This window comes from Piliocolobus tephrosceles, chromosome 9 (genome assembly GCF_002776525.5).
Source record: "Piliocolobus tephrosceles isolate RC106 chromosome 9, ASM277652v3, whole genome shotgun sequence".
In the NCBI taxonomy this organism is placed as follows: domain Eukaryota; kingdom Metazoa; phylum Chordata; class Mammalia; order Primates; family Cercopithecidae; genus Piliocolobus; species Piliocolobus tephrosceles.
In genome coordinates, this window is record NC_045442.1 from 101,002,547 (window position 1) to 101,029,365 (window position 26,819).

Here is a 26,819-nt window from a genome sequence, read left to right on the forward strand (position 1 = left end):
TTGGACAAAACTGTTGGGTTTTATTTGCATAATATAAAACATACTTTACTTAAGACTACTCACATACTTTACAATGTTACAAATACATATATATACACACACATATATGAAAGATTTACGAAGGCATTTGATATAAAACATACACAGTATGCTATTTTAATATACAAATGCTTAAAAGAAAATTGAGTCATAAGAGTTACAAAAGGAGCATCATCAATAATTTACAAAAGTGTTCATTTTTCTTCTCATTCTCATCCTTTGGGATGTACAAAAATTATGTGGTTTACACAGTTGTATCCACATTCAAAACATCATGTTTTGAATGTCTTAAGCATAGCATGTACAGTACAAAATGTTTCCATAGGAACACAAAAGAAACCGTCACTAGTGGCCTGCTGTCAGATGGCTTCTAATTCATCAGTTAGCCATTTTTAAGACACTAGTCCAGCTTATTGCTACGATATTCAAGTTGTTCTATTCACCTAAATTATAATGAATTCAATATATACCAGAATTTACCAATAAAGACTCAAAGAGTTATATAATATACACCAATATACACAAAACAACTATTCTGAGTAAAATGAAGATTCCATACTTAAATAAGAACCAAGAATAGTAATTTTAGGCTACTCTGTTATCCTTGTGATGGGTATTTTTAAAATTTTGAGCAAAGTGCACAGTGAATGGAACAGTCAGCAGACACGATCCTTCTGTGAACTCTCAAATTCCTTCCTTAGAATCACATCACCTGCGAAATGAGAACCTTGAGACCTGGTGCGTATCAGATAGCTTCACAAGTCAAACACACAGGAGCCACTTGGAGGCACATTCATGGGTCACGGGAGGTCACACTGCTCCTTCAAAACTGGCACCATTCACTGTACAGGGCCCCTGTGTCAAGGCAGCAGAACCAGCCCCCAAGGAGAATAACGCTGTCTTAATTTAGAGCAAACATGACATGTTTTTTGCAGTGGCATGCCAAAACATGCCACTTCAGCCATATTCAAGTGTTGGTGGTCCCCGAACAAGATTGAAGTAGCCAGCCAGAGCACCGAGGTCTATGTAGAGAGAGCGTTGCCTCTTGAGCATCTCAGATTCCTCAGTGCTTCCTGTGCATGAAGAATCTGAAAAGGAAAACATTAAAAAGTAAGTTACAAGAAAACCTGTCAAATAATAAATACCTGTTCCTTCTGCAGTGAAATAAATCCTTTGGGGCCTAATAAAACAGTGTCTTAAGCGTGAAAGATGGGTCTTTGAACTTCACGGATAAGTTCACATAATAGGACATAGAACAAAAAGTTCAAACGGGAGTCAATGGAGACAAGAAATAAGTTAGAAATCCTGGCCTATTTTTCCAACAGCCAGATCATTCTCTTTAAATACACAAAAGTCAGACAAGCAGCAAAGAAATATAAACAAGTGTGCCAGGCTTGACATCTGGGTTTGGACCTAAATGGATTAAGAATGCCACAGATTTTTAATAAAAATGGAAACCCCTGTCTATGCATATTCAATGCTCCTGAAATGCATACAGACTTTCTTAAGTTGGAAAAATTTACAACTGGCAAGATTTTAAGCCAAGGAAGATGGAAATGCAAGTTGACTTCAAACTCAGTATTTTATCTGTGCAGGGCAGTGCCATGATGCTCCCCCACCAAGGACTGGGGTGGCTTAATATAAATGAGTTAGGCTGGGCACAGTGGCTCACACCTGTAATCCCAGCTCTTTGGGAGGCTGAGGCAGGTGGATTGTCTGAGGTCAGGAGTTAGAGACCAGCCTGGCCAACATGGTAAAACCCTGTCTCCACTAAAAATACAAAAATTAGCCAGACATGGTGGTGGGCACGTGTAATCCCAGCTAGTCAGGAGGTTGAGGCATGAGAATCACTTGAACCCAGGAGGCAGAGGTTGCAGTGACCTGAGATCATGCCACTGCACTCCAGCCTGGGCAACTGAGCAAGACTCCATCTCAAAAAAAAAAAAAAAAAAAAGGTGAGTTAAGACAAATGTTGCAAAAAAGCAAGTTGTAGAAAAGCAAGTCAGAAGCATTTTCCAGTGACTGTGCTACCTACACTTGCACTGAAAATCTATTACAATTTGGTGCTAAATTAGCCAATTTAAAAAAAAAAAAAACATGCTTCTGTTAATCTTGCTGAAATTTCTCAAGCAAGGTATGGTACTCAAGAAGTCATTTCCTTTTTTTCCAAGTGCTTTCATGAACTACATTAGAGGTTGGATGTGGACAGAAACAGAAGGGAAAGCAAGGGTGCGGCACACAGCAGGGTGTCCTCACCAGCAATGTTCTCAGGAAGTTCCAGCTCCTTCCTACTCAGCAGCCTCTTGCGCTCAAAGAGGGCAGAGTCTAGACTCTGACAGCGTGGCTGATCCTCTCTGGGCGGGTTCAGGGCCTCATGTTTTAGTAGGTCTGCGGCTCTTGGGCGGTGATTGGGGTTTCTCTCCAGCGCAGCTTCTATTAGCTCTCTCATCCCTGGACTGCAGTCATCTGCAATGTCTTCCAGTGGAGGCGCTTGCTTGTGGATCTAGGAACAAACCAGCTCTCTTAGCATCAAAGGTATGGAGATACACCCCCAACAGCAAACGCACGCTAGTAACAGGACCTAGAAAGTAATCCGTTTCCCACCACATGCCCTGCAACAAATGCAGTTCGTGCCCTTAAGCAAGCAAGCTTCCCTTTAATTTCTTTTTTCTTTTCCCTTTGAGACAGGGTCTCTGCTCTGTTGTCCAGACTGGAGAGCAGTGGCATGAACACAACTCACTGTAGCCTCGAACTCCTGGGCTCAAGTGATCCTCTCACCTCAGCCTCCCACGCAGCTGGGACCACAGGCCATACACTACCACACCTAGCTAATTTTTTTTTTTTTATTTTTTGTAGAGATGGGGTCTTGCTTTGCTGCCCAGTCTGGTCTTGAACTTCTAGGCTCAAGAGATCCTTTTGCCTTGGCTTTCTAAGGTGTTGAGATTACAGGCGTGAGCCACCGTGCCTGGCCCACTTTAATTTCTAAAGGATACCAGGTTAAACCCATCTTCTGGTTTAATGTTGCAAAAGATAAATGCTAGGTTTGAATGTCAGTGACAACTTCAAATCAGTGGCCCAAAAGTCACTATGTAGTAACAGGGAAGTGTCTGCTCCTGAATTTATCAACAATAAAATGGGAATTGCATGTTCCACTACAAGCCACGCTGGTGTGAACATTAATAATAAAAAATGTTTTAAGTGTTCAAAGAACATATACAACTTCGGTGGCTGATACATTTACGCTACTCTGATGCTAGTAGTATTGCATTATTACACATAAAATGGAATAGCATAATTATGCCCAATGCACATTTTAGTAAGCTCCCACTAAAATAGCTATGTTTTCTTTGCAAGAATGGAGCTTGCTTCTACATGGGAAGAACTTGTAGCTACCTGTCATTTCACCATTCCCTCATTCAGATGGGGGTGGTATAGAAGGCAGAGCAGTCCCTCCCAGCCTGTGGGATGCATAACTCAGCCCCCACCCTGCCCCCAGGCCTGGTTGAACCCCACTTACTATGTACAGGTAGGAGGGATAGGCTGAGCGAGGGTAGCGCTTCACCCAGGGCGGGGTGCCCGTCTGCATGTGGATGAGCGTGGCTCCCAGGCTGTAGATGTCTGCTTTGGTTGAATGGCCCCTGCATAGGATGACCTCTGGGCTCATGTAAATCTGAAAAAGAAGTGGGAAACATTCAGCTTCATTCCCCTCCTTTGTGTGGGGTTTCATTTCCCTACTCGTTCTGGAAATTGACTCATTCGCCTTAAACTAGGAGAATAATGCAGGCATTCCCCAGGAACCATGCAGCTCTTGCTGGAGGTGTCCCTGCAGTCTGATAAAGAACACCTGGCTGGGCAAAGTGGCTCACACCTGTAATCCCAGCTGAGGTGGGCAGATCAGTTGAGGTCTGGAGTTCAAAGTCAGCCTGGTCTCTACTAAAAATACAAAAATTAGCTGGGCATGGTAGTGGGCACCTGTAATCCCATCTACTTAGGAGGCTGAGGCAAGAAGAATCGCTTGAGCTTGGGAGGCAGAGGCTGCCGTGAGCCAAGATCGCACCACTGCACTCCAGCCTGGGAGACAGAGTGAGACTCCGTCTCAAAACAAAACAAAACAAAACAAAACAAAAAAACACCCTTTTCTGGTTGATCTGGCAGCAAAGAGACTAGAACCAGGAATCTATCTGGGACTGCCACTCATCAAAGTTCTGCAGTACACTGATCAGGTGTAGCTAAGTTTTCTACTAAGAGCCAATTCCTTTTATATTTAAATGAACTACAAATAGACTTCTTGATCTGTTTGTTGTTACATTGCTAACCCTCTAAATATCTGCAATGATAAAAGGCGATATAAGTCTATAGGGTATTAACACAAATGTCTTGAAAGGGAAAAACTTAAAAAATAAAGTGTAATGTTGTAAAAGTGATTCTAAAGAGTCATTTTTACAAACTATCTGTTATTTTTACCTACCATGTAGCCCAGTGACTAAATATTAAATGCAGCCATATTAACATTGTATAAGTTATTTTTGGTTTCATGAGTCCATGCTGAATAAACGGGGTTGGTTTTATAAATAGTTTCTCTAAGAAGCATTTATTTCTAAACTTAAGAAAGAAACAAAGAGAGGTGGGGCATGGTGGCTCATGTCTATAATCTCAGCACTTTGGGTTTTTTTGTTTATTTTTTTTTTTTTTTTTTTTTTTTGAGACAGGGTCTCCGTCTGTCACCCAGGCTAGAATGCAATGCAATGGTGCGATCTTGGCTCACTGCAACCTCTGCCTCCCGGGTTCAAGCTATTCTCCTGCCTCGGCCTCCCAACTAGCTGGGATTACAGGTGTGTGTCACCACGCCTGGCTAATTTTGTATTTTTAGTAGAGATGGGGTTTCACCATGTTGGCCAGGCTGGTCTCAAACTCCTGACCTCGTGATCCACCTGCCTCGGCCTCCCAAAGTGCGGGGATTACAGGCATGAGCCACCGAATCTCAGCACTTTGGAAGGCCGAGGCAGGAAGATTGCTTGAGCCTAGGAGTTTGAGATCAGTCTGGACAAGATGTAGACCCCCCATCTTTACAAATTAATTAGTTACCTAATTTAATTAAACATTTTTTTAAAAAGGAATACAGCAAACACTGGTGACCAGTTATTTGTATTCATGGCTGCTGCAGATATATACTAGTTAATATCCTAATTATCAATATTTTGCTTGAAATAGCTTGTACACTGTCTGCCACGTGAATAAGAGAATGGAGGTCAGTGTTCCCGGAATACATTTCAGGGTAAGTAAGTAGCTTACAAAAACCGAAGAAACTGCCCAGTCTCCCCACTCTAACCCTGCTCAACTCCTTCCTACAAGCCACTTCCGGGCCAGCTTCCTTTTGCTCTCAGCAAACAGGTCAAATTGAGCTGTTCTCAAGCTTTCCCTGCAGCAAAGCCAAAGGATTTTCCAGAAGGACTTTGCTACTAATTAGATCACCAAGTTAAAAAATTAATGCACAACATTGTACCTATAGTCAACAATAGTGTATTGTATACTTAAAAATTTGTTGAGAGGGTAGAGTTCATGCTAAGTGTTCTCACCACAATCAAATAAAAAAAGAAAAAGAAATGCAGTGGGTATTATTAACTGTCCAGAGAGGATGCCTACCTTCTCTCCTGTACCCCCTCCTCCCCGCCAATACAGCAAGGATTGGGCCAAGTGCTCACTGCTGGTGTAGGCAACAGGGGTTGTGCAGAGGTGGCTCTGCAGGTTCTACGTGACTGCACGCCTAGGCAGCCTGGGGAGATGGAGCATCTGTAAGCCTGGTGGCCTGGGTGCTGCCCCTCAGGCAGAAACCCTGGCTCAGGGCTCTTGTTCTTCAAGCTCTACCAACTACCAGATAGATCACGGAGCAGCAGAGCATGACGTTCAAGCACTCTGGCTGATTAGAAGGCATGAAACAGCCCTAGTGGGGCCAAGACAGGGCTTTCTGAGAGTTCTGCACCCTTGGGGCTGGGCACTGCAGCAAGAGAAAACCTTGATGTCAGCGATCGAACCCTTCACCTCTCAACATGTTTATTAGAAAGGGAAAGAGACCGTATGTGTGCGTATATGTGCGTGTGATGATTATATAGTTAACTTACAAAGGTAAAACCAAGCAGACTTAGAAGGACTTTTCAAAAAGGACCAAGTTCTAAAAGTAATTCTGATTTGTTATTCACATTCACAATGTATTCTTTCTCTGTACCATGTAACTCAAAAACAGTCGATTCTGTGTACACCAGATTAACCCTGTATGTGTATTACATGGTTACAATAGAATGCTCTGAATACCGATGCTTAGAGAGAGAAATCAAACAGGGGTAAGCAGGATTTGCATTTGGGAGCTATACTGCAGAAATCAGAAATTGTCTATGACTGTGCAGTAGCCACATGATCAAATTCTAACATCAGCCAATCTGCACAGTTGACTGACTAATTCGATCTCCTAGCTCTTTAAGTAGGAAGAGTAAAAGCAAGCTTGTTGAAAGGTTTCATTGGTGACTTCACAACTTTGTTCATTACCAAACTTCAACTTGTGTGTATTAGGCAGATAGTAAATGCAGGCTGATTAGAAGAGGATTTATATTTATAAACATCGAGGCTCAGTTTTGCACTTCACAAAAAGCAATTTGCATTTGCCAAAAATAACCTGATCCAAATACTACTCAGGAGTAAAATATGTTATTATCTCACATCCATGCATTCTGCTAGACAGCCCCAGAAAGAACACTTCTTTCTCCAATGTTGCAAAATGTTCAACTTCACCACACTGCCAGGAAGAGAAAAGTATTTTCCATCTTTCATACCATAAATAGTTTGTTTCTTAAACTGGTTCCAGGAAAAAGGGTGGTGGAATATTACATATCTGAACTCCTGACTAACGCCAAATATGCTGAAACATTTTCCAAAGAAAACATGTCGTAAGCATTAAGTCTTATGAGATCTCACATTTTGGTAAAGTTTTAAGATCTAGGGACTAAGCATTCTTAAAAACAAACAAACAAACAAACTACAGTTTCCCTTCTGAATGTTGTTCTGCTCAAAGACAAACTATCAAGAATCCCCGCTTGAGTATTTTCAATAATAACTTCGGTAATATTTGCAAAAGCAAGGATTTCTTCTGTTGCCCCGGAGAGCCTTGGCTTTGAGAGAGTTGAGAAAGCACTTACAGAATCTTGTTTTTTTTTTTTTTTTTTTTAGGACAAGGTCTTGTTCTACTGTCCAGGCTATGGGTGCAGTGGCATAATCACAGCTCATTGCAGCCTCATCCTGGGCTCAAGCAATCCTCCCACCTCAGTCTCTTGAGTAGCTGAGACTACAGACATGCACCACCATGCCATTTTTACAAAAAGAAAAGGTTTTGTTTGTTTGTTTACTTTTTGTAGTGATGGGGTCTCATAATGTTGCCCAGGCTGGAAGAATCTTGGTTTGAAAGGAAGATAATTTTTTTGTTACTGTAATCCAGTTCAGTGCAACACGTATACTAGCTACACTAGACTAAGGGTTGTCATCTGATTGAACACCAAGACTGACCTGGTAACCTTGACACAGAGGTGCAGTCAAAGACCTTCTCTCTATTTCTTATGGGCACTTCCAGCAAAGAGAAGGGCATGGGGCTGAGTGGCTCAGGCAGTGAAGCTTCCCTGAGTAGTGGTGACGGGCCAAGGAGGCTTTTACACCCATTTACCTTCCTGCTTGCATCCAACCTTGTGCCCATCACAATCAACTGCGAACTAAACTGTTGTGCTCTTTCTTTTCTCTCTTCCCTTCCCTTCCCTTCCCTCTTTCTTCCTTCCCACTCTCTCTCTCCCTCCCTCCCTCCTCCATCTTCCTTCCTTCTTTTTTTTTTTTCAAAAGAGATGAGGTCTCACTATATTGCCCAGGCTGGTCTCGAACCCCCAGGCTCAAGCAAACCACCCCCACCTCCTTGGCCTTTCAAAGGGTTGGGATTACAGGTGTGGGAACACCATGCCCATCCCTAAATGGTTGCTCTTTCAATAATTAAGGTAATTTAAAGTAAGTCCCCCTACCAAAGAGTGAGGATTGCTGGAGTACCACTAAGGCTTGCTCCTCATTGCCTTGTCTCATGCTTCCTTGTTGGTGCCCACAAGAACCTGCCACATAGCAGATGCTCAACGGACACTTGCTAATTGAATCAACCAGCCAGCATAATGATGTGAATGTTAAATATATTATTTGGAAGCCCTCGAATGAATTTTTCAGAATCTCATTTAGAGTCAGGAAAGAAAGGCTTTTCTGGGTCGTTTTTTGCTTCACAGATGAGTTAAACATGAGTGCTATTTTACATATTTAAATAAGATACATTTATGGTCACTACTTGAGGTTTATTATAGGATTCCTAGGCTCAAAGAGAGGCCTTTAGAGTCCTCATAAATATTAATGACCATGATAATTAAGACTGTCACTGAGCCAAAACTCAATGATATTAGTTATATCAGTAATATATTTTAATAATGTATGTAGTAGTATATTTTTTAAAGTTATGTAGCAGTTAGACCTTAGGGTTAGACCTTAGGGTTAGACTTAGAAAGAACTCTGGTTCAAGTCCAGAGTCTGTCACTGAGTGACTCTGGACACTTTATTTTAATCTCTGCAAACTTATTTCCTTTATTGTGAAATGAGAATAACAATAGAATTTGCTTACAATAATGGTATTTACAACAACTGGGTTGTTGTAAGGATTAAATAGCATACTGCTTTTTAAGGGCTAAACTTATTATAAAGTTAACTATAATTCTACAATTATTATGAAAGCTGAACTGTGGGCCAGACACGGGGGCTCACACCTATAGTCTCAGCACTTTGGGAGGCGGGAGGATCACTTGAGGCCAACAGTTCAAGACCAGCCTGGCCAACATAGTAAAACCCTCATCTCTACTGAAAAAACAAAACAAAACAAAACAAAACAAAAATTAGCTGGATGTGGTGGCACACACCTGTAATCTCAACTGCTCAGGAGGCTAAGAAGCACGTGAACCCAGGAGGTGGAGATTGCAGTGAGCTGAGATCATGCGACAGAGTAAGACTCTGTCTCAAAACAAAACAAATCAAAACAAAACCAAAACCAAAACCACACAACATAAAGCTGAACTGTGGATATGATCTACAGTTCATAGATCTGTATAGATTTGCGGGGGCGGAGGGGCGGGTTTGAAACAAGGTCTTGTTCTGTCTTCCAGGCTGGCGTGCCCATGGCTCACTGCAGCCTTGAACTCCTAGGCTCAAGCAATCCTCCCACCTCAGCCTCCCAACTAGCTGGGACTACAGGGGTGTACCACCACACTGAACTAATTTTTTTTTTTGAGTTGGAGTTTCACTCTTGTTGCCCAGGCTGGAGTGCAATGGCGCGATCTCGGCTCACCTCAACCTCTGCCTCCCGAGTTCAAATGATTCTCCTTCCTCAGCCTCCCGAGTAGCTGGCATTACAGGTGCCTGCCACCACGCCCAGCTAATTTTGTATTTTTAGCAGAGACGAGGTTTCTCCATGTTGGTCAGGCTTGTTTCGAACTCCCGACCTCAGGTGATCAGCCCACCTCAGCCTCCCAAAGTGCTGGGATTATAGGTGTGAGCCACCTTGCCCAGCCCTAACTGTTTTTTTTTATAGAGATGGGGTCTTGCTATGATGCCTAAGCTTGTTTCAAAGTCCTGGGCTCAATTAATTCTCCCACCTCAGTCTCCCAAAGCACTGGGATTATAGGCATGAGCTACCACACCGGGCCAATATGATCTATTTTGTCATTACATTGTTTATAAATGATCTATATTATATATATCAACATGTATATTATATTACAAATACTACTATGTATTATAAATAACACAGCAAAAAATAAAATAAAAAATCAAGTGCTAAACTTAGTACTTGACACAGAGCAAGTGCTCGTTAAACGTGTTCCAAGGATAATGATTTAATGCAATGGATTTCTTTCCCTTCTTTGTCCTTCATTCCCACGACAATTCTAGAACAATTTTTCCTTTTTATTCTTAATAAAATAGTAACCCTTTTCATGTGAATATAATTACCTCTGTTCCTCGGAGGTCCTTAGGAAAATAGACATCTTCGGTCATTTGAACACTTAGGCCAAAATCCACCAAAACAGCTTTCGTGGACATGAAAACAATGTTGCTAGCTAAAATGAGAGAAAATTTTTTTAAGATAAAATTTTTTATATATTCATAAGTCAAATGAAAACATTATCTGAAACAATGAATCTCAAGTCAGAAAAGACTGAAATGCTTCCTCTAGTGAGATGGGTGTATTATATTCAAAAGGGGAGAATGCATCTCAGATTTTAGGTGAAAATCACTTCGGATCCATCAGGAATTCAGCCAATGTGGGTATGAATGATTGTAGCCATTAATAATGGTCAAGAACTTGAGTTTCAAACTCTAAGACATAAGCATATTGTTGTCAAGTCACTTTTCTAAAGCAGAAAAGTAAAATACCCATTTTTTTTTTCCCCCAGTAAAAGTTATGCCACTCTAATTTAGTACTGGCTATTAAAGGTTTACCTATTTCCTTATCATATTAGACTCTTAGAAAACAGTTATCAAAGTTGTGTTTAATGGATTATTGTTACATTGGTATACAAAATGAAAGAGGTATTTGTTTCTCAAAAATACTTGTCTCTGTGTTTGTATGTTTTTAAGTAAATTGCATTTTTTTGGGTGGGGAGGGGACGGAGTTTTGCTCTTGTCACCCAGGCTGGAGTGCAATGGCGCCATGTTAGCTCACTGCAACCTCCGCCTCCCAGATTCACATGATTCTCCTGCCTCAGCCTCCCAAGTAGCTGGGATTACCAGCACCCAACACCACGCCCAGCTAATTTTTTTTTTTTTTTTTTTTTTTTTGTATTTTTAGTAGAGACAGGGTTTCACCGCATTGGCCAGGCTGGTCTCCAGTTTCTGACCTCAGGTGATCCATGTGCCACAGCATCCCAAAGTGCTGAGATTACAGGCATGAGCCATCACACCCAGCCTAAACTGCAATTTTAAAAGCCTTTTTAACAGAGTAGTACCTAATAGGTATGTAGGTATAACTTTTCAACAACTGTTCAAAGTAATCTTTCCATATGACTTGGAAAGCTCTAGTAACCCCGCATGATTCTAAGACATGTCTCTGGAGAAAGAAGATGGATGGTGCTCTGAGGGAGCTTTCCACCCTTCATGGAAGGTCTTTAGATTACAGGAAGGAGCTTGTCTGTCTCCTGAATAACTAGTCTCTTTGAGCCAAAAAGGTATATGTCCAAAGATACTCACGTTTAATATCATGATGGATTACTTTCTTTGAGTGTAGAAAATCAAGTCCCTTGAGAACATGCTTTGTCACCCAAATAATTTCAAATTCTCTCATTGGTCCACAGCTCTCCAGTTTCTCCAGAACAGACCCTCCCTCCCCTGCTTCCATAAAGAGATGGACAGTTTCACCCCACAGGACTGCGCCATACAGCTCTGCGATGTTCTCGTGCCGGAAGCAAGCCTGGATTTCCACATCAGATGGCTTAAATTGATCTACTGGGATCTAGAACACAAAAATACGAGTGAGATTCTAAACAATCCCAAAGTCATCTTAAAAATATATAATATAGGTCAATGCAAAAACCAAAAGCAAATAAATGCCCTCAAGAATACTCTGCCCTGTGTGAAAATGGACTGCCCAGTTACAATACTGTTCGCCTCAGATCTGCCTTTAACTATGTTAGTCAGCTTTCAGTATAAAATTCAGAACAAGAAAATAAAAAACAAAATAATGAGTTACTATTTTCACTTAGAAGTCAGAAATCCATCCAATGTTTTCAAATTATGAATGAATCAAAAAAGAGATAATTTCCCACCTATTAGACAACAGTATCTATGGTACCTAGATTTTAGGTTGTATTTTCAATATTTCAGTTTGTTGTGAGATAGTATGAAGTGTTTGTTGCCACAGTTCATACTCTATTATAGCAACGTATTTAAAATAAGCACTGGAGCTGGGCACGGTGGCTCATGCCTGTAATCCCAACACTTTGGGAGGCCAACGTGGGCAGATCACTTGAGGCCAGGAGTTCAAGACCAGCCTGGCCAACATGTTGAAACCCCGTTTCTACAAAAAATACAAAAATTAGCCAGGCATTGGTTGTGTATGCCTGTAATCCCAGCTACTCTCTTATTACAATAAGAGAGACCAAGACATAATATTTGGCAATTATTTATTTTATTTTTTGTTAAATCAAAAGTGAGTGCATTTTTTATTGTACTTTTTGAAAAATTAATTAAAGCAAAACAGACATACAAAAACGTGTAAAAATGATGGGTCCAACTCAATGAATTATCAACTGAACGTACAAATGTAACTCCCATCTAAATCAAAATGAAAAACCACATCAGCCCAGGTGCGGCAGCTCACGCCTGTAATTCTAGCACTGTGGGAGGCCAAGGCAGGTGGATGGCTTGAGGTCAGGAGTTCGAGACAAGCCTGGCCAATATGGCAAAACCCTGTCTCTACTAAAATACGAAAATTAGGTGGGCATGGTGGTAGGTGCCTATAATCCCACTTACTTGGGAGGCTGATGCAGGAGAATCGTTTGAACCCAGGAGGTGGAGTTTGCAGTGAGCCAAGACCCTGACACTGCACTCCAGCATAGACAACAGAGCAAGACTCTGTCTCAAAAAAAAAAGAAAAAAAAAGAAGGGATAGGGTCTTTTTAATCATTGATGTATTTAAATTCAGCCTTTTAAATCTGCCTTCCTGAGAAGGCTACCTCCTTCCCAGTTTCTGCCTCTGCCTGGCCCCCTCCGCAGTTGAATGAAAGGAGAAGCACCTAGAATTGCTCCTATTTCACAGGATGGCTCTTCTCTACCTCTCTCCAAGAGTGATGAGGTTATTTATCCAAATCAGTGCTTTGAAAACCAGCACTTTCCTTGTAATCATCTAGATTAAAATCAACTATGCTCCTAAACAGAGATTTTGGGGCTGAATGGCCCCAAGTAGCCAACGAATTCAGAAAAACAAATGCTTTGAGGCAGTGCACCCTTAGATAAGATCCAATCAAAGGATAAAAATCTTTGGTTAATGCAAATGGACAAACAAACAAAAGCCAGAATGCCAAACACACAGTGTGGGTTATCTAGTTACATAACACATACCAGTTTACATGCCATTCTTTTCTTCGTCTTTATATCTTGTGCCAAGTATACCTTTCCAAAGGCTCCCCGAGGAATAAAATCAGAACCAATATTCCTGTAAGTCAGCTTCCAAGGGATCAGGAGAACATCAGAGTCTATTTGGTAACGTCCATTTTGAGGAGTGATGACCTACAGCAAAATAAAAATGTGAGAGGGTGAGAACTTCAGTCAAGTTGGCTTTTTCTAAGTTTCCATTAGGAAACTGGTTATTTTAGCAGCATTCTGATACACAGTTACGAAATTAATGTCACCGTGCTTAATCCTACCAACTGTACAGACCTATATTTAGAGCTTGAGGAAGTCAGAGAGAGCATGTAACAGACACAGGTGCCTGGTCAGACCTGGTCATATTTCCACCTACTCATGAGTAATTAATTGCCAAATAGAACTTTAAAAATTATTTATCTAAAAAAGCATGACTATGGCAACCAAAAGGTTGAAAATAAAGATTGCGTAAATACAAACCGTGCCTGCAGGTTGACTTGTTTCTATTAAAATGTGCGAACCTGTTAGTCCGCATAGCTATTACTCACACATGATGCATACAGAGAAAGAGCATCAAAATTAACTGATGATCATGGAAGATTTTGGAAAACCACAGCGTATGCCAGAGCTATGAGTTGACAATGCTATGCAAATTAAGTGAGGGCTGAATTACTTCTCATCTACTTACTCACTTAATATCTATTGCATGCATTGTATCTATTGCATGCAAAAAAGTTGCTAGGCACTGTGTTTGGTGCTGCGGAGGCAGCCATGAACAAGAGATGGCTGATCCTTGACCTCCCAGGGTTCACGAGCAAGCTGACTCTTAGAAGTTTTGAAACTAGTTGACTCAAAAATTGAGAGACAGCTGGGAGCAGTGGATAACGCCTGTAATACTAGCACACTGGGAGGCTGAGGCAGGAGGATATCTTGAGGCCAGGAGTTCAAGACCAGCCTAGGCAACATAGCGAGACCTCATTTCTACAGAAAGAAATAAAAACACAATATAAATTTTAAAATAATAAAACAAAAATTAAGAGGTCTACTCTGATAGCAATGTGGGTTCAAAGGCACATGCATTTGTCAAAACTCGTAAAATTGGACATTTAACATCCGTGTATTTGGCTATATATAAAATATATTTCAATTTTTAAAGAGGAAAAAATTAGAAGAGAAAATAATTATAATCAAAATTATAACAAAATAATATGGTAGTTCATGGGAAATGCGATCTGGAATACCTGCCTGTCACATGTGTTCTTTCAAGGGATAAATCGCCTCAGTACCAGTTTCTCCTCAATGTAATCAATAATATTACAGCTTCTGATTTCGGAATTCAGGAATTATGAAACTTCTTCTTTTTTTTTTTTTGAGATGCAGTCTTGCTCTGTTGGCTAGGCTGGAGTGCAATGGAATGATCTTGGCTCAATGCAACCTCTGCCTCCCAGGTTCAAGGGATTCTCTCATCTCAGCCTCCTGAGTAGCTGGGATTATAGGTGTGCACCACCATGCTCAGCTAAATTTTGTATTTTTAGTAGAGACGGGGTTTCACCATGTTGGCCAGGCTGGTCTCGAACTCCTGACTTTAAGTGATCCACCTGCCTTGGCCTCCCAAAGTTCTGGGATTACAGGTGCGAGCCATGGCGCCTGGCTCAGGAATTGTGAAACTATTAAAGGACCTTAACTTATTTCAAGTAACAGAAGAAGCTGAACAACTAGGTGCGGTGGCTCACGCCTATAATCCCAGCACTTTGGGAGGCTAAGGTGGGAAGACTGCTTGAGGCCAGGAGTTCAAGACCAGCCTGGGTGACACACTGAGACCCCCATTTCTATTTTGTTTAAAATTTAAAAGCAGCAGCAGCAACAGCTGAAGGGAATGTGACAAATCCCCAAATCTACGACATGGGAAGGGAATGAACTCCTGATTCTTTTAAAAGAATTGTTTCCATTTAAAATTCAAAAGCAGCAGCAGCAGCAGCTGAAGGGAATGTGACAAATCCCCAAATCTACGACATGGGAAGAGAATGAACTCCTGATTCATCTGCAGATGCGTGGGACTTCTCACTTGGGACACGGCTACAGAAATAGTTCTAGTAACTGTAAGGGCCATTCAGTCAGCTCCACCACTGCTAAGTTTAGCTACACATCCCACAAACAGATGTGTTCACTATTAGTCAGGGAATAAAGCAGAGACTAACTCTAATGCTTAGAAATATGAAGTCATTAAATTTAGAAACTATTTACTGAGCGTTTCTGCTGTGTGAGACCCTGTGCAGGGCCCTAGAGCTAACATGAATAAGTACAGATGGCGGTCTTGCCTTGTTTGAAAGATGACTTCCTTTCAAGAAGTATGTCACCTCTGGTTGCTGGAGGCCTCTTTTGCAGCATGCTGAGAACATGATGGATTTAGTCCCTTTTGACATTTAGACACTCAAGAGCACTTGCTGATTTTCCCTTTCTTGTCATTAAATATTTACAGGCCTGATTTCAATGCACCCTCCAGTGAACCATCTCTGTGTTTAACTCACTTTCGTGAAAGTTTTATCAACCTAAATTTGTTGTAACCCAATTTGGGTTTTTTTGTTTGTTTTTGTTTTGAGACAGAGTCTTGCCCTGTCACCCAGGCTTGAGTGCAGTGGCTGGAGTGAGTTCTCCTAGGCCGGCCCTGAATTTCTAGTGTAATGTGCAAGTCTTGACCAGTTTGTAGTTCTGCAAACGCCTGGTTCTTCCCCTAGCCCCGGATCCCCTGTATTTAACTTTCTTTTTTTATTTTGTTTTGTAATGGAGTTTCGCTCTTGTTGCCCAGGCTGGAGCGCAATGGCATGATCTCAGCTCATCACAACCTCCGCCTCCTGGGTTCAAGTGATGCTCCTGTCTCAGCCTCCCAAGGTGCTAGAATTACAGGCATGTGCCACCACACCCAGCTAATTTTGTATTTTTGGTAGAAACGGGGTTTCTCCATGTTGGTCAGGCTGGTCTCAAACCCTGTATTTAAATTTTAGATGGGTGTTTTTCTTCTTTCTAGGGGCCCTTATAATTTTTTTTTTTTAAGACAGGGTCTTGCTCTGTCACCTAGGCTGGAGTGCAGTGGCCCCATCACAGCTCACTGAAGCTTCAACCTCCCAGGCTCAAGCGATCCTCCCACCTTGGCCTCCCAAGTAGCTGGGACTACAGGTGTGTGCCACCTCACCTGGCTGACTTTTTATTTTTTGTGGAGATGGGGGTTTCACTATGTTGCCCAGGCTGGTCTCAAACTCTTGGGCTCAAGTGGCCTCAGTCTCCCAAAATGCTGGGGTTACAGGCACGAGCCACCACACCCAGCCCTATCAAACCATCTTAGGGAACTCTATGCTGCTTATCTCTGCCAATTCTTCAACTTACCAAAATCATCTCTAAGGGCAGGCATTATAAGCACACTTTCTATTTCCTCATCCAGATCACTGTCATTTATACTAAACAACACCGGGCCAAGAAGCAGCATATTGAGAAAAATTTTTAAGTATTATAGTAAGAATAAATTCCACAAGTGACCTGTGTGATATGCTACTATGAAACAGACATGGTATTGATCTCTAGTCATGCAGGCATATTATCTAGCACAAAGGCCAAGCTAGCTCTGTCCTACTCTGCTGATCACAACGAATGGATCCTCACATTCAAAATATGGCCCCAAGATAGACACCAATACCAACTTGAGTTCATAGCGTCCTGCCCAGATGATGAGAAAAGTTAACAGCACAATTCATGAGAAGTCATGGACACAGTTGGAAATGCATGTGAAAGAAGAGAGAAGATCTGGGGAACACGCAATTTGAAAAATTTTGGAAGGACTGTCATAAGGAAAAGGTGTAACAATTGTATACAACAGTAACTCCCAAAAGGCCTTGCGTCCATTTAACACTCACTATGTGTAACCAGGTCATGTGTATTCATTAATTGCTCCAAATATCAACCCTATGGTGTGTCATGATGTTATCCATTTTATAGATGAGTAAACTGAGGAAAGGACGGGTGAAATGACCATACCATCGTCACACAGCTAATCCGTTTCAGAGCTGAACTACATAACACAGGTACTTTAATTCAGGGCCCATCATCTTCAAAACTGCTCATCATATGTACTTTTTTAACGGCCAACAAGTAGGGCTTGCACTAATGGTCAGAGATGAATTTTGGTTCTATATAAGGAAGAGAACTTTCTTACAGTCAGGACTGGACAAATAGGAAACTGTGTCCCAGTGTGTAATAAGCTCCTTGTCACAGCAGATTTTCAAGAATAGACCAAAATGTTCTACCAGTTATTGGAGATGATAAACAGGGTTATTTGAATACTAGACAGAGGGCTGGACTCAAGTATCTTAAACGCTTTTTCAACTCTGAGAAGCCATAACTCCATGACTAAGCCCTAAGGAACATCTTCAGCATTTCACACTTATAAAGTTGTAAAAAAGTGAAGGAATGGGGTCCTTCAGTCCCCATAAAACCACCACAAAGTTGAGTGTTTGGAACCCATTTTAGATTATTTGTTCCCAGACCAGGTTATGAATCAGCGTAGATTCTAAATAACATGCAGCACTCTTACCCAAAGCAATTCCCAGGTTAGGCTCCCAAAGCTTCTTCCCCAGGTCTTGCTGGATGTTGGTGGGATCTTTCACAAACATTATTTTTAGTAAAATCACACACACACACAATCACTGAACATGACTGTGCTTCAGGATACTTTTGTAATTCCTGGTTCTGCACCCTGTCTAAAAAACTCTATGGTGTTGTGGTTGTTGGCTGCCTGAACACATCAGATCTCTCTGTCTCTGGGTCTCTGCACATGCTGTTGGAACCCTCTCCACTTCATCCCGCTGACTCCAACTCAACGCTTCAGACCTCAGCTTAAGCATCAATCCTTCTTGGAAGGCTGTGCTGACATTTTCCTTCCTTCTACCACACTCATGGCTATGTAAGGTATCCTGCCTGTGCACTGCCAGAGCAAACAGGGTGCAGGTATGCTGGGAAGCAGCACATTCTACTATAATTGCCTATTTAACTGCATCCTGCACGCACCAGGCAGCAAGCTCCCAGAGGCACAGACTGTTCCATACTATCTCTAGCACCTGACGCACTGTAGATGTCCAAGCTATGTCTAGCAAATGAATAGATAAATACTTGAATGAAAGTTTCCCCATCCCTATGTAGATACACTGTATAGATGGATTTTACCTAGGAACCAATCGTGTGACAGATAATCAGCTGCTATTTTCCTAAAGCCGAGAGTTAGAGAGCAGCAAATGAAGCCCAATGAGTAAAGTTTTGATAGGGTAGTGGGTGGAAGATGATGGGAACAGAAAGATCTTGAACATTGGGTGGTTCCAATGTTCCATGTGAGGGTGAAAGGGAGCCGAAAGCAAGCCTTGCCTCCCTCACTACTGTCTTGAAGTGACTATGTTCAGAGATGACAGTCCCAATCCCTAGGCTATCATTTATGAATCACGGAGCTCGGATGGGTTACCTACTAGGCACAGCAATGTAGTCCATCTTTAATGTGAGTGGCAGGAAAGTCAACTGCAGTCCCCCAGAGCCATCAACCACTGGGTCGATTTGCCTAGTGAGGCCATGTCTACGATCCAATGGATTTTAAGGTCCTCCTCTTATTCTATTCTGTTTTTTAGTCTTCTTGTTTTATATGTTATATTCTTGATCATTTTTAAAATAAAAATCTTTTTCAAGTTTTTCAAGATCCCTGCCTTTACTTATGTATTTGTTTACTCTTAAAATTTTTCCTGGCCAGGCGCAGTGGCTCACGCCTATAATCTCTGCACTTTGAGAGGCCAAGGCGGGTGGATCACCTCAGGTCAGGAGTTTGAAACCAGCCTGGCCAACATGGTGAAACCCTGTCTCTACTAAAAACACAAAAATTAGCCGGGCGTGGTGGCAGGCACCGGTAATCCCAGCTACTCAGGAGGCAGAGGCAGAAGAATCACGTGAACTCATGAGGCGGAGGTTGCAGTGAGCCAAGATTGCGCCACTGCACTCCAACCTAGGTGACAGAGTGAGACTCTGTCTCAAAAAAAAAAAAAAAAAATTCTCCTTAATTATGTACTTGTTCATTTAAAGAGCACAGGACCCATGGCAGGTAATGACAACATTTTACTCAAACCCTTTGCTGATACAATTTTACCCTCCTCTTAATGTCTTAGTCTCTCTCCTTTTTAGGATTAACTTTTCTGGTCCCACTCCTAAAAGACTTCAGAAGGCTATTTTTTTGTATTTCTTCTAATTTTCCTGAATTTCTTTCTGTACATTCCCAGACAGGCCAGGGGAATAGGTAAACATACCTAAGTCTTTGCATGTTTACAAGCAAGAATAATTTGTTTTTTTTCTGCATATTTTCATTTAAAATACTCATTTTTATAGAAGGAGCAGGATTAAAAAAAATAATTCCCATTTTAACAAATAAATACGTTAAAAATGAGAGAAATATACAAACAATTATATTTCTCGGTATAGACATATATATAACTTTGAATCGAGTTCTCCAACTATCCTTTAGTTGAGAAAATCAGATATGCCTTCTAGTTCAAATGATTACTTCTCATTTATAAAAGGAAGAAATATTCTGAAGGTAAAGTACTTAGTCGACTATTAAATAGAGCTTGATAGATCCAGACCAAAGCAGTCACACAACAGTGCAAAATATAATCTTGCTCCATGGTGAGCTATGGTTGAATATGACTGGCTTCTGACAAAACAATTCACTACATACCTGACCTAAATTACTGTGTTGTTTTTAATTAAATGAATGTGGTATGCAAAAAAAAACAAAATAATTAAGTACTTTGTCTGGATTCCATACTCACTCAGCACTGCCTTTCCCCCCACATTAGCCATTTTGCCATTTAGATACACCAAAAGAAAGGGCGTCACTTTCATCCATAAGCATATTTTGTAAGTTACCACCTACTCCTTTGCAAATTATTCTTTTTAAAAATATTAGGTTACCTTTAGCCAGCACCTACGTTCACCTCTGACATACTAAAAGCCTGACAGAATCCTAGGCACACCTAAACACACCACCTGATCTACTATTAGGGCAACAAAATGTTGCCACAATATTTTGCATGATTTGCATACTTGCGATGATTAAGCAAATATATCATTTGCCATTCATACTTTGCCAATTAAAGAGAGTGAATCTGTGGATAGCTATTTACTGCCTACATACTACATTTCTGCAGAAATGAATTAATAACATTTCAAGATGTGACAAGAAAGGAACAAATAATTCAACCTTCAAGAAGATTAATTAATGACAAAGTGTTTATTCTCCTCTCAGACGAAGAAGTCTCATTAAGCCTTTCTTTTCTGCATAACTGATGAATAAACTTTTTAGTGAATTGTTAAATTAAGACACATTCTTCTTTGTTGTTGTTGTTATTGAGACAGAGTCTCACTCAGTCACCCAGGCTGGAGTGCAGTGGTGCAGTCTCAGCTCACCACAGCCTCCACCTCCCAGGTTCAAAGGATTTTGGTGCCTCAGCCTCTAAGGTAGCTGGAATTACAGGTGCCTGCCACCATGTCAGGCTAATTTTGTATTTTTAGTAGAGACGGGGTTTCACCATGTTGGCCAGACTGGTCTCTAACTCCTGACCTCAAATGATCCACCCACCTCGGCCTCTCAAAGTGCGGGGATTACAGGCGTGAGCCACTGTGCCCAGCCAAAATACATCCTTCTTAATGACCTATTTGTAGAAATACTACTAAAATATGATCAAGAGTCTTTAAATAGAACTTTTAATGAAGACTTTTTTTTTGCATCTTTAACATGGAGGTACTTCTTACTGATGATTACATTTTTTAAAATCATAGCTGGCAGCCCATCTAAACCAAATTCAAACACCACTCTGCATTAAATGAAGCTGCAGTAGGAAAGCTGAGCACACAGCACCCAACTGATCGGAAAGAAACGTACCATGTTTAATAAAATTCCAGATTCTTGTGGTCGTTGTCCATAAAAATGCTTTGCAGTGTTGGATATATGGTTTGCAAAAGCAAGCAAATCCTCCACGGTTCCATATCTGACTGATGACAACCATGGTACCTCTTGGCCACTAAGCAGTAGAGACTTAGAACGCTCATCGTTTTGATTGCTGTCTTGACACATGGTCATTAGACTGGGTTCATAAACTGCTGGCTCTTCACTTGCATAAAGATTTTCCATAATGTCTATTACATCGGACACATTTAAATGTTTAATTAATAAATCAATCTCTTCTTTATTGTCACTTCCAGTGCTCATGTACTCCATTACTGTTGCGCTTTCTGGAGAGTCTAGGAAAGAACACACAAATCTTTAGTTTACGATATTTGTATTTGCATTCAAGACCAATGGGAAACTAACATACAAGGATTGGCAACAGGATTTTATATGCTTTTGTTCAGAAAACGAGGGTTTTGTGTCAACTGGGTGTGTGAATTCAAGTTGACAGTGCAGAAAGGGACCTAAGATAACCTTTAGTCCAGCTCACTTTGCAGAGGGGAAACCTGAGACCCAGAGAGCTTACTGTTACTCACGGAGTCAGTGGTATCAGCTACAGGCACTGAAGACAAACTTTCACTACGCATACACACGAATCAAGAGCAGTTCAGGAATCTTTGAAGACCTCAGGCTTCCGGCTCTTTAGGGCTTCCAACTTTACACAACCCAGCTATTCCCCCAAAGTGGCACCCTCCCTGCAAGAATCGCTATGGCTTTTTTATGCCTCTGGTGACTTGAAAGAAAAATAAGCTCTTTACTAAATGCAGGAGCTAACTTGGCAAATAAAACTCAGGCCCTGAAAGCCAGAAGCTGTAAAAATGGATTTCAATCTAAACAAATTTGATGGCAATAGGTCAAGTTTCAGGAATGATTCTTATGCAAATGAGTTAAACAGCTAATTGGAAGGGTGACAGGGAACCTTGTTCTCCCAGCGATGAGTATGAGAAAGATGACGATGCATTTAACCTATGATTCAGCTGTCCTCCCTTAGGACCAGAATTCTTTAATAGTGCAAAGCAAACATCTTGAGGGTCCCAGAAGATTAATATCTAGATAAACGGCCCTCTAGAAGCTGTGAGTAGTAGAAAGAAGCCAGGAAAGTCAAATATATCATAAGCAAGGCCAAGTGACTATATTAACCAAAATTGCATTTCAGCTCTTATGTACAAATCAGCTGCCACACTTGGAGATCTGTAGATGAGAAAAAGAAAGTAAAGCAAGAGTAAAAACTGACGTTGTTACTCAGGATTTTAGAACAACTCTGTTCTGAAGGAGAAAAGACAAAAGCTCTGAGATCTAAGAGCATTTCAAGGCTCATTGGTCTACTTAAATCATCGATTGCACTCCCAAAAGCACAGCCTCTTTCTGAAAGGTATTTCAAGTTCCGAAAAGCAGAAGCCTTTAACACACAGGACACTCAGGGCTAAAGCCACGCATCTCTGATCAACCTGGAGCTTCATTTCAAAGCTCCAGGAAATGCTCCACTGCAGAGCCACCTGCATGCATGACCCAGCCATCTGCCTCTCAGTGAATTTCATTTGACAAAAGAACCATGCAATTTAGTGTCATCATTCACTTACTTGATGGTCATTTTCTGACGTATGAATTGTGTCTGAGGAAAGTGGTCTAGCATCCTGCAATCCAACATTCCTCTGGTCTCAGACTGCTTGGAGTCAAATCTCATCACCTCCCCACCACACTCCCACTTACTGCTTGCATGACGTTGAGCAAGTATCTTAACCTCTCTCAACCTCAATTCTCCCCATCTGTAAAATGGAAGTAATAATAGCACCTACCTCATGAAGTGGTCGTGAGGATTAAAAGAGTTCAAGCTCATAAAGTGCTCAGTGCAGTGTCAGGGGCATGGTAAATAAGCTGTGTCATTTTTAGCTGCTTTATATGCATGAGAGAGGAAAGTACTGAGTCAGACTCCTGGCTTTGCAGATACTGCATTAGCTTCCTTTCTTATCTGCAAATGAGATGTGGCTACCTATTCCCCTGGCTTCTTCGCAGTAAGAAGATTGTATCTAAAACAAGACATAAAGAGAGAGAGAAAAAAGGCAGAAACCCATGAAATGCTTTGATGGCTGTTATCAACACAGTGAAATCTAGAGTGAGGGGGCAGCTTCCCCTCCCGAGATCTTGTACATCTTTGAGGGAGATTGTGATTCAGGTTCTTGGAGTCTACTGAGTTAGGAAAGGAACTTCTTAGATTAATGGAGGAACATTTGACTTCGGTTTTACTGAGCCATCTAGTTGCAGTTTCTGCTTGTCGAATTTACTGGAAACACAGAAGTTAAAACAAAAACAGCCCAATTTGGGGCCTCAGGGGTTGAAAGGATCCAAGTCTCCTGGACTTATTTATCAAATGGATGACTTGACAGAAAAACAAAAGTTCTCAGTACTAACACGACTCAAGAAAGAAAGAGGAAAAATGTCCACACAGTTCAAATTCACTCTGCTGATCCGGGAAGACAAATTTTAGAGGTAAAAAAAAAAAAAAAAAAAAAAATCAGTAGTAGTATTCTTTTATTTTGTTAATTGGGGGGTTTTCCTGTGAGGACTGGCAGATCTCAGCTCACTGCAAGCTCCGCCTCCCAGGTTTACGCCATTCTCCTGCCTCAGCCTCCGGAGTAGCTGGGACTACAGGCGCCCGCCACCTCGCCCGGCTAGTTTTTTTTTTTTTTTTTTTTTTTGTATTTTTAGTAGAGACGGGGTTTCACCGTGTTAGCCAGGATGGTCTCGATCTCCTGACCTCGTGATCCGCCCGTCTCGGCCTCCCAAAGTGCTGGGATTACAGGATTGAGCCACCACGCCTGACCGAGGACTGGAGATTCTAAAAGACAAATCCTAAAAGAGCTGTAATACAAGGTTTTGGTTTTTAAATCCTGCAGAAAGTCTCAAGCATTTATATGTAAAACCCAAGAGCTTAAACACACACAACCACACCCCTAAACTCTGAGTTGCCTGGAAAGGGGAGAGGGAGGGAAGCAGGACCCGGGAGGTGGAGGAGTGTCTGACGCTGAGACTTTTCTCAATGCCTGCATTAATTCGTTAGCAACACAGGGCCCCTGTCACGCAAATCTATGCTCCCCAGAAACCCTGCTGACCAGTTCGCCTGCTAACTGCTCCTGCAAAAAGCCTCAGCACTTTCCAGCCTTAATGAAGCACACAATAAGCTAATGGTTTCTGAGTTATTCATGATCTGTAGCCACCTAGAGAAAGTTCAGATTGTGAAGGTATTCTAGTTTGGCAATAAAGACGTTTAGTATAAGATGATTTTTCCTTTGACACAGTTTACAATAAAAGTCCTCATAAAATTCCTGCTTCCTAACCAAACAGAAAATTATGCCAGCTTTTGGAATTGGAGAGATGTGCAAATACAGTCAAAACTAGTTACACTGAATTATTTCAGAAATCAGCAATAAAATCACGAGGAAATTCTGTTCCTAAACATTAACATAATACTCTTGGCTGCCTCCACATACATAAACAAAATGTGAGTGTTTCCTAGCAAGTGTGAATGAAAATGGCCAACGTACCAGCATATGCTTCTGCCTCACAAAGAATGACTATTCCTTGTGTTATTTCCCATTGAAAATATTTTTTTTTTTAGGCCGGGCGCAGTGGCTCATGCTGGTAATCTCAGCACTTTGGGAGGCCAAGAAGGGTGGATCACCTGAGGTCAGGAGTTCAAGACCAGCCTGGCCAGCATGGTGAAACCCTGTCTCCACAAAAATTAGCTGGGCATGGCGGCGGGTGCCTGTAATCCCAGCTACTCAGGAGGCTGAGGAAAGAGAATCGCTTGAAGGTGGAGGTGGAGGTTGCAGTGCGCCAAGATCGCGCCATTGCAATCCAGCCTGGGCGACAAGAGTGAAACTCCTTCTCAAAAAAAAAAAAAAAAAACTATATATATATATTTATACTAATATATATATCTCTATATCTATATAGATAGATAGATATATCCTGCCAAAATAGTATATTCTCCCTCAGGGCACATCTCTGATTATGTTTTTGTTCTCAAAAAGCCCCGGAATTACGCATTTCAGGAGTATAGAAGGAAGGACCGCCACTCTGCTTCAAAACCTCTAGATGCCTCAACGTTCCCATTTTCTTTACACGACAACGTCCTTATGGGCCATCTGCCAGACGTCCTGCACACAAACCTCAAACCTTCGGAGAGAGTTGGGGGCGTCAGCTGGAAGTGGATTACACGTTCCTTGGCACATACGACTCAGGCTACAAGTATGTAAAGCAACTGCAAGAGCCTTTCTGTCCCTGTTTTTATCAAGAGCAGCCTTTTATCTTGTCTTCCCCAAAGTGAAATAGACAAGCATCGCAACGTTTCACTCTTAAAGGCAGCGGGTGACTTCCCCTGTTAACTATGGGGGCAATCCCTGGGCGTCCTTCTCCGCCTAGAGCTAGAAAAATTTCAGTCAGCCCTGATCATGCATTATCGCTCGAAAACAACTTCCGTGAAAATAACTTTTTTTTTTCTCCTAGTATTCTTTCTTAGACCAAAAGCCCAGCCTTCGTGTTCTGCTATGACTCCTTTAGTCACGGGATACAGTCCAGGTTACAAACTTGAATTTAGTTCCAGCCATTCACAAGTCTCTGGGCTCCGCCATCCCACACTCCCACTCCCTTCCTCCTGGTTCTCTAAGTCAAGGGAGCCTAAAAAGCTTGTAAATTATCAAAGCACCCAGCATTTGGGAGGGTCGGGTCCTCCAACCTCCGAGCTGCACTCACCGGGTCTGGGGCAGGGACAGCGCGGCCGTCCAGGCGGTATTGGCGGCGCGAGGCGCGGTGACAGCGGGTTCCCGCTTCCCCGCGCACTGCCCAGACCAGCACTGCCCTGGCCCTGCGGATCCGGGAAGGAGGAGGAAGGGGGAGGAGTCGCGAGTCTGCACCCCGTGAGACCCTTGCGCAAGGTGCTTTCCAGCTGTGCCTGGTGCAGCCGGCGACCCGCGAGCGCAGCTGTGGGCACGCCCCCACCTCTTCCCACGCCAGAGTTTTCCCCTCTGCCGGGGGCACCCTCCATTTCTGCATGGGAATCCCCGGGGAACCCAGGCGGGACGCGACCCGAAAGACACGCCGGAGACCCCCAACCCTGGGTTACCTGCGGCCTTGGCGCTCCCACGCCGGCCAAGCGCTCTAGCCGCGGCCCCCCGAAGGTTTGGTGCGATGCTGGCTGCAGGCCCGTGCGAGCTGGGCACGCCGGGCCACCGGGATCCGGCGGCGGCAGCGGCAGAAGCAGGAGCCAGGGCGCCGGACCCCAGAGCGTGGCGCGCAGTCCAGAGCCGAGAGGACAAGTGAGCCCCGCGTCGCCCGCACGTCCAGACCGCCGTGCTCTGCCCCTGACTCACGGCGTCTGAGCCGGCCCAGGGGCGGCGCAGCGGACGCCAGCCACCGCCTCCCCGACTTTTCCATTTCCCCTTTCTCTCCGTAAACAGAAAGAGACTGCCTAGTTGCAGGGGAAGCCAGAGCCCCCGCGCTGGGAAATTCCGCGTCCACCCCCCCGCTCCCCGCCGCCCCTCGTTTGCCCTCTGGGCGCCGGGGC

The 26,819-nt window shown here is 42.5% G+C and overlaps 1 protein-coding gene across 5 annotated transcripts; it reads right to left on the minus strand.

Annotated features, from left to right (window-relative positions):
- On the minus strand, nt 1–26,819 carry MAP3K8 (mitogen-activated protein kinase kinase kinase 8). Of its 5 annotated transcripts, none has more exons than XM_023218095.1 (9): nt 26,379–26,819; nt 23,053–23,283; nt 21,191–21,549; nt 13,207–13,374; nt 11,338–11,599; nt 10,102–10,208; nt 3,557–3,709; nt 2,296–2,542; nt 1–1,127 (listed from the first exon to the last, which is right to left on the minus strand). In XM_023218095.1, the coding sequence occupies exons 3-9, from the start codon at nt 21,524–21,526 to the stop codon at nt 997–999; spliced, it is 1,404 nt and encodes a 467-aa protein (XP_023073863.1). In that variant the 5' UTR covers nt 21,527–21,549; nt 23,053–23,283; nt 26,379–26,819; the 3' UTR covers nt 1–996. The 5 variants fall into 5 exon arrangements, with proteins under 5 accessions (XP_023073863.1, XP_023073867.1, XP_023073862.1 ...); XM_023218099.1 differs by lacking the exon at nt 26,379–26,819 and adding an exon at nt 26,009–26,124; XM_023218094.3 differs by lacking the exon at nt 23,053–23,283 and having other exon boundaries at nt 26,379–26,784.